The 9,068-nt window shown below is 34.6% G+C and overlaps 1 protein-coding gene across 4 annotated transcripts in view; it reads left to right on the forward strand.

Annotated features, from left to right (window-relative positions):
- LOC119835782 (transcriptional repressor scratch 2-like) overlaps window positions 1–8,676 on the forward strand; it is a 57,246-nt gene extending 48,570 nt beyond the window's left edge. For all 4 annotated transcript variants that reach the window (XM_038360771.1, XM_038360774.1, XM_038360770.1 and 1 more), the window contains one exon: window positions 687–8,676. In XM_038360771.1, coding sequence (XP_038216699.1) covers window positions 687–1,747 — 1,061 coding nt within the window. In that variant the 3' untranslated portion in view covers window positions 1,748–8,676. The remainder of the gene's footprint in view (window positions 1–686) is intronic.
- Window positions 8,677–9,068: the final 392 nt, after the last annotated feature.

The raw sequence follows: 9,068 nt of genomic DNA on the forward strand, positions 1-9,068 counted from the left end.
AGGCGTACGAACGGCACACGTGTCAAATTTCTATACACGAATGTTTGACCTATTCTATTCGTGCTCAAATTGGATATGGCAATTCCAATTGATTCTTGCTATAAATATGGTTTGAAAGAAACTACAGTAAAAGAATAACTTCTCATTAAGATGCTATTGTTAAATATTATAAATGTTTCATATTGCTACTACTACTGCTTTGCCAATGAATTACCCCATAATGTACTGGAAAATGTTTGAAATGTTTCGACAATAATGTAGCCACTGGTTGATATAGGCGCTAGACTGCAAGCTACAGGTTGCCTTCGTAAATTATTAACGGACCCAGAATAACTCTTGTAAACTGGGGACCCTCACACTCTCGCGTTGAGCGCCTTTCCACCCCCTCGTTAAATACCTGATTTGCATGCATCTTTGTGAAGGATTTAAAAACAGCTCTATTGAAGGTTCGATTGAAGTCTGCATAATATATTTTTTAGGGCGATATCGGTTCGATAGATATCGATCAGATGCAATTGAATTCATTTGCTTTACACAAATAAGATAATTCTTTTCGAAATTAACTATCTACTAACATTATCAAAAGTCTAACAATGCTGCGAATTCGAAGTAGTTCATGTATCAGTATTGTGAATGCAAGATGTTTAATCCATTGAAGAGATGTTTAAAAGATTTTTCTATCGCAGGTTACACCGAGGAGCAGCCTTCCACACAGTTCACCGCACAGCTTCCGACCGAGGTGAGCCCGGCTCCCCCCGGCCCCTCTCAGCCGGCGCCTCAGCCTGTCTCCTATGCTCTTCTACATCTCTCAACCTCTGACTCATCAGAAACGCCTTTTCTCCAAGTGCATCTCCAATCTTCACCTGTCTCCCCTCCTCCGCCACCGGCGAGCGGCAAATCCACATCGATGTGTTACACGAGCAGTGGCACTCTACTGTCACTGCCGCCTAAGAAGAAGGACATTTATCGTCCGTACTGCTTAGGGGATCGTGCATATCTACAGCGCCCGGAGGAAGATCTTAATGCAGCCCACGCGATCCTAGACTTGAGCCAACACGCGGTATTTCTGACTACGCCGCCACGTGCTGAGCCCTCGCCCCCTGAACCACCGCCTCCGCCTCCTGAACCTGAACCTACCCAAGATCAAACTTCCGAACGCCCCAAGGAAACAGTCGCGTACACCTATGACGCATTCTTTGTCAGCGACGGTCGGTCGAAACGGCGGAATTATGCAAATGCACCTGTTGAAAGTGCCCAACAACCGACCGAACATAAGTCAAAGTATACTTGCAGTGAATGTGGTAAGCGTTACGCTACGTCTTCTAATTTGTCGCGACATAAACAAACTCATCGCAGCCTTGATTCAGTTGCCGCGAAACGCTGCGGAGAGTGCGGTAAGGCCTATGTGTCTATGCCTGCTTTAGCTATGCATGTTCTAACTCATCAACTGTCACACGTTTGCGGCGTCTGTGGCAAGCTATTTTCCCGCCCGTGGTTACTGCAAGGCCACCTTCGTTCTCATACGGGCGAGAAGCCTTACGGTTGTGCGCACTGCGGGAAAGCATTTGCTGATCGCTCTAATTTACGCGCACACATGCAAACGCATTCTTCTGATAAAAATTTTGAATGTTCGCGCTGTCACAAAACTTTTGCATTAAAAAGCTACCTCAATAAACATCAAGAATCGGCCTGTGTTCGAGAGGATGATTCATCGTCGCCTGATGCCTCCGCCTCTGCGTCTGAATAGGGACCGTTACAACCGTCATTTTGGTTTTACTCGATAACGTAAAGTATTAATATGAATTTAGTTCATTAAAGTAAAGTAAAATTATAAAATTATTATTATATTATATAAGAGGCCTCGTGGCCGATACGGCGTGCAAGCGTCGATCGGTTCGCAGTGCCGCAATCGAGCAACGTTTCGCAAACAACGAATCACGTACGACCCCGTAGTGCCGCAAACGCGGCGGCGATAGGCCGTAGCGACAGACGTCCTGTTAAAGATAAACATTAATGGTGTATTGTACATATTAACGTCGATAAATATACCCTTATATACATAGAAGTAACGAAATACGAATGAAATTAATATCTTTTGTAGGTGATTTTTACAAACCGCAACGTAGGTTAGAGTATCACGGTGTAAGTTTAGTATGGGGATGCGAGAGCTGAGCGCGAAGTACGTCTGTGGACGGAGTGGGAGCGCCCGGGCGCGCCGCGTCGTCCGTCGGCGAGGAACTTGCCGAAACTTTCCGTCCGAAGCTCCGCACACGTCGCCGCGCCCGCCGCGTCGGCCGCCCGCCACAGTGCCTTAGCGGCGACCACGCGCCGCACCCGTCCCGCCCGTCCCGCTAGCGCGGATCGCCCCCTTCCTTTCTCTTGCACTCCAAACATTTCCCCCGTCTTGGCCTTTAAGCATCCGCAACGCCACCTCACCTAATTTTTTAATATCATATGACTTACGTGCTTTGCGAAAAAAATTCCGAGATTAAATATTTTTAATATGTTAATAAAGATGTTGCATAACTTTCCTAAATAGATACTTTATGAAATTCTTCACATAAAAATTATGTCTTAAATTAGTGCTCTACGAGGCGGCGTATCAGATAATCTCAAGTACAAAATGAAAGCAATTTATTTACAATAAATTAAAAGGACGCGCTATTTGATTTAAAACGATGGGAACTTATACTTTGGAGACGAGTGGCGGGTGCATAACGCGACGTCGATAGGGGACGGGCAGCGTCGCATTACGCAGCGAGCATGCCTTCAGATTGAGAGTGTGTTATTAGGAAAAGTAAAGTGTAACTGGCAATAACATAACTTAGTATAAGGTAGCATTAAAGTAGGATAAAGAGACGAGCACGAGGTGCTCGGTAAGAAATGGGTATTCGAAAAGCAATAATAATGTAGGCACTAAATAAGTCGCGCACCGCAGTCGGTAGTCGCAGCAGACTTTCCTATTCTATTGTATTCCCGTAGCAATCCGTAGCTCTCGTAGACAGTGTGTAGCGCCGGCCTCTTGGTATATCTTATATACGTTCCTGCGTTTTCAAGTGACCAATTTGCAAAAAAAAGACTATTAGTAGTATGCACATAGATAAATCGAAGTAGGTTAGGTCGTAATAAGGGTTATCCACGGGGCCGTCGACTTACTTCCTGTCGCATAATAGTGTATAGGTAGTGCCTCGCGTGTCAATTTGTTCTTAATGAATTTCTTTAACCCTGTCAATTAAGAGATCTTCTCTGTAAAATAATTATGTACTTGTGTCCTTCTTGTAAAACAAAATCAGTCAATTCCTTGTTTCCTCGAAATTTATTTGGAACAAAATTATTATCTGTGTTGATGAGACTATTTGGTCATATTATATACTATTTAAATAACCGGGATTTCCCTATTCTTGTTGTAAAATCCAAATTATTACAAAGTGTTAATTTATTAATTATGGTTATTATTTTCGATTACATTAATCCTAGTATTATGTTTTAGTAAACGTAGATGTGTAGTGTCTTTATAAAAGATTGATTTTAATGGTCATTCTTAATTATTGTAAAACACGATTACATTTTTCAGTCAAACTTAGATAGTTAGGCTAAAATTAACAAAGGTTGCGCGTAATAAGCAATATAATGTAAATCGATAAGCAATACTAGGGTAGCATTTACGTAGTCTATATATTATATTGTTTAATAATATATTTAGTAGTTTTCTAGTCGGTTTTGGTGCTTTGGAGTACAGTATTGAACGAATCTGACATCGAATTTTAACGTAAAATGATTCAATTGTGATATTTTGTTTCAAAATTAATATTACAATGTGTTATAGTAGTGCATAAGTTTTAATTTATTATCAGTTTTCTCTAATATCTATTAAATTTGCTAATGCTACCTATTATGAAGAGACTATGTACTCCTATGCATTTTCCCTATATCTTATTATGATAGATATAGCAATTATATCGTTTTGTAGAATAGAGCAAGTATATGGCTTTCAAAAAACAAAAAAAAAACAACAAAATCGAGAAAATATTTTGTTCAAATATTTATACTACCGTTATTGTAGTTGTAGCATTTTACGAATAAGCAATGGTTTAAAATCTTACATTACGAAGGTAATATAATATATACAAAAACATATACCAATATTTAAATGTAAATATTTTCATATGTACCAAATTACCTTCTTTACAATTTTTGTAGTTGTAGGAGCATAAGTAACGTATTTATGTAGAAATGTAATATTAGGTTTATATTAATTAAGCGATTGAGCATTTTGCTTAAACCGATTAGCACTTTACATTTAAACACTGCAAAAACAAAACAAGTTAAAAGGGAAGTCTTATTCAATTAACGTAGCATCCAACAGCTTCTTTTGAAGAAAACATTATATAAGTGAAACAGTACGAATCGAATAATAAATTATTCAATGAAATTAGGTTTCCAGCAAACACTTGAGTACGACTGACAAGACGTTGAGATTAAACAGTTTTGATAAATTTTTAAACAACATCGAAGTATGTAATTTAGAATGATCAATTAGTTTGTAACACAGTACAATATAGGTATTATTGATATTATCAAAACGTATTTAACTGAATATTTTTACCTGAGCTTTATTTACAAAAATTTTATGTAGATATTTTTAAATCGAAATTGGACAACGACTACAATTGACTAGAAATATTTGATATTTACGAAATCATAATACCACTGCGCGTATGTTGTGATAACACTTAAACTATTGTTTGCGCTATTGTTCAAAATACTCTAACTGAAGCTGTCTAACGACATGTGTCTGGGTTATATAGCGAGTGCAAAAATAAATTCCTTTTATATGTAATATGAACGGTTGATATTGATTAATTGGCGCCGACTGAACATTTAGTTAAATAATTCCTGACTACTTAAGCAACGAATAAAACTATATAAATTAATTAACTGTAAACCGTGATAATTGTATAAAACAGTGTTCTGATATTGTTCTCGTCTATAAGAAGAATAGTGATACTACGTATGTCCAAAAAAAAGCAATATGCAAGCAATAAGATCTTTATGAGTTATAAAAAAATGTATATTAATATTGGAAACATTAAGCAATAATGTAACTAAACGGAAAGCAATATTATTTAGTGGTATTTTAGACTAGGAAAAGTGATACAAACGCAAATAATTGTGCATGTAAACTTGTTGCTACATCTAGACTGCAACCAGTGATACACGTAGTTGTTTGTATGTAAATCGCAAAGCAATACTTTTCACTTTAAAATGGGTAGCATTTAAACAATTATTATATACAAATATATTACTTATACCTAGTCTAGCTTCGTAGTTGAGAAAGAGAACACCAATCAATATAAGGATAGATTTAAATATATTTATGTAACTTATACAACACGTTACTAATATATACGGGTCTTTTTTTAAGATCTTTAACAATTCATGGCCAGTTACATTCCCTGTGAATTCATGAAAAAATATACTATAGTTCGTATGTTGTCACTATTGACAGCTCCATATATAGTATTTAATTGTAAACTCTATTTATGACATCTTAATAATAATACAGACCTACTATCTTTTACATAGCCCGAGAGATAATAAATCCGAAAAATCGCTAGTTCATATTATAGTCTCGAGGTGTTTTAGCGTTTGTTTGACGAAATAGACACGTACAAAGAATGATTACTAAGTACTTAGGTTCTGGGTGAATGCTTGGCTCGATGTTTTTTCTCAGTATTTTAATCCAGTATTCTAATTTCGTGATTATCGTTGAAATCGTTTCTGAGAATTAGATTATATAATACAATAACTGCTCGTCGTAGTTGTCTTGGCTCCACAAGTAACTTCATTTTTCCGAAGATTGTTCAATTCTAATATTTCTCTTTCCGAGTGGACCTGTGGAATATAGCTATATTATGAACATTTTAGTAGGTTTGTTATATGCTCAAATAATTTTCTTATTTCATATGTACTGAAATGAATGAATAGAAAAAAAGAATAAATTAATATATACGTATTAGTATACATAAATCTGAAAGTAAGAAACGAGGGCTCACTTTGAAAGAAGAAAAGAAATCTATGTACTTAATCTTCACACTTGTTTCCTCAGATAAACGCTTCTATGTCACATCATTGCATTCGTTTTATTCAATGTAATTTTGAATAGTTCGTTTGTCCTTGCAGTCATTCACAACTGTATTGAATACCAAATCTATCAATTAAATGTTAAAACTTGTATTTTGACACCGATTAAGAGTAATGCATTAAGGGCATAATATCAGCACCAGTAACAATAGCTAAGATATGAAATGAAGCGAAACCTATATTATGTCTGTAGTATTAACAATGATATTCTCTCAGTGTGGTAAAAGCTTTCGAGCAATTGCCTGACTTATAAAAGAAAGATAATAAAACTTTCTTGTTTGACAGCAAATCTTGGAAAATTGTTAGACGATTAACACCAGCCAGAGTTTCGTTTTATAGCGTTAGTATGTCTATTGATAATGCATCATTAAATAAATGTAAATTATTAATCATGCATAACTTAATTTTCAAATTACCCTGTACGTGCTGCGGTCAATGAATATTCCATTTTGTACAGTAATGATAATAAGTAGGGATAGGTCTATAATGTGTGCATGTTCTACTGAAAAATTATTTTATATTTTCGATAAGACACGTTATTAACGGACGTGTGCCTAATGTTTAAGACAAATTATAAATGATAAATATTATGAGAATTATGACATAATTCTTAGCTATAAGGTCATTCGAAAGCAATAATGCGGCAACGACAGCGACGTAATCGAAAATTTACAACGAATTATTTTATTATTTAAGTTTCAGATCTCATTATTATAAATATTTTTATAAATTTAATTTATGTTTTCATTACGTATATATTACCTACTGGGTTTTGTATGATAATGTCTCACGTAACTTTAAGTTTTATTGTTTAAATTAGATTTTAGGTAAGATTTCATACAAGGTGTTATTTTATGAAACATGTGCTTTTAAATTAATGTTACTGTAATATTATACTATACTAGTCACAATAGACTATAGTCACATTAGGTATTTAGTAACTATATTTTAATTACTTACAATATTTATACCATTAGATGTAGAATGTGATGTCATTAAAGTGATCAAACGAGTAGTAACGTGAAAGTGTTAGAGGTATCCTTAGATGAAAAAATGTTGAATCGCAGATAGAACGGGGAAGATTACTTGATAGTTGCCTTAGCACGTTTCGTAACGGGCGCTGTGAACAAAACGTTATGATTGTGTTTCAAGTGGAATCAAATACGTTTATTGCGAGGGTAATGGTGTGCGATGTATACTCGACTTGTCGACTTGTGAGATATATATCTCTATCACCATTCAAATATTTTTTCAACTAATAATTTCCTACATTTGCAGTAACAGCGAGAAAGTGAATGTTCAAGAGATTTTTTATTTAATGAAAATATTTCTTACAAAACCACAGTCATTAATCGTTTTCGTTAATATTCATCGAAATGACGCTGTTTTTGATATTGAAAGATGAATATGAAGCGAACTAATGAACTTTCTCATGAGTCCTATACCTACGTACCTTATAAATCAACTTCCAACTGGTCTATACCCTATTTTTCCTACAAAAGTATCCTAGATATTAGCCAAATTAAATCAATTGTAATCTTTTAGGCATAGCTCGTCAATTTTTTAAATTCAATTAATCCTTCCTAATAAGCAATTACTACTTACCAACAGTACCTAAAATTTAGTGAATAACATTGCATGTATTTACCTACATTTAAATTATTATAGCTTAATATATATTGTGAAATATTATTAGAGAATAAAAAGATCATAGTAACAATTTCATGATTTAAGAGTAAGCAATTTAGAACATTTTACTTAATTAAACAACTTTAATCATATGTTACTAATTGTTAGGTACTACCGACTACAGAAACAACGTGAAAATTAACAAAAACCTTTATTACTTACTTGATTTTCCAAACGAACAATCATGTTTTTTTCAATTTCTGTTTCAGCAATAACAAATAGAACAATCAAACATTTTAAATATTCACAAACATGTTAAAGAAATCAGATCAGGATTTTCGAAACTGAAGTGGTCGAGTAGTACCTTAAATTTCTTTATATTTTCTAATTTAAAATTTAATTGTGTGATTCTCCGTTTCAAAGCTTATTCGTAAAAAAGATCTTACACATTTTACTCCACGTTAAATATAATATAAATACATAGGGTCCACTACGTTCTAGTTAGCTAACGTAGATACCATAGTTGTAATCAATTTATTTGTATTAATTTAGCATTTTTTCCATTCTTCCTACGTTTATCTACGAATCAGATCTTTAACCAATGATCTTAACAGTGCACAAATATATAAAAATCTGTATGTAAAATAATTACATAAACTGAACTAACCAAGCACACGACTTCATCAGATTTGTTACAGATATAAACAGCATACGGTAAAATATTGAAATTCATAATATACTGATTATTGCACGAACAGTAAGTGCTGGGCGTGCAACGTCTATGTATTTATTATTATCTATGTCAGCATTGTTTCTATTTTATGTTGCATTGAGTGTTGTATTGCTGTAACGATGGGTTTAATTCGATTGAGATTGTTTTATTCTTCTGTAATTAAAATTGTACTGTAAAAAGTCTTTTATTTTAACCTTATTCCTTTTATTTTCTCTCCATATTTCCATAGTTTACGCCCTGTTGTAATTGATATTGCTGCGAGTGATTTAAAACCTACTAATATTATAAACGTCCAAGTTTGTAAGATTGTATGGATGTATGTTTGTCACTTTTTTCGAGTGAAACTACTGAACGGATTTTGATGATACTTGGCACTCGACATTGATGTAGTTTATGTACCAGAACACTTAAGTATATTTTCTATAATATAAGTGTATATTCTGTACTTAACATCATCAGCCCATATATGTTCCCACTGCTGGGACACAGTCCTCCTATAAGGGTTTAGGTCATAATCCACCACGCTGACCAGTGCGGGTTGGCAGATGTCATAGTCGACGAC

This window comes from Zerene cesonia, chromosome Z, assembly GCF_012273895.1.
Source record: "Zerene cesonia ecotype Mississippi chromosome Z, Zerene_cesonia_1.1, whole genome shotgun sequence".
NCBI classification, from domain to species: Eukaryota; Metazoa; Arthropoda; class Insecta; order Lepidoptera; family Pieridae; genus Zerene; species Zerene cesonia.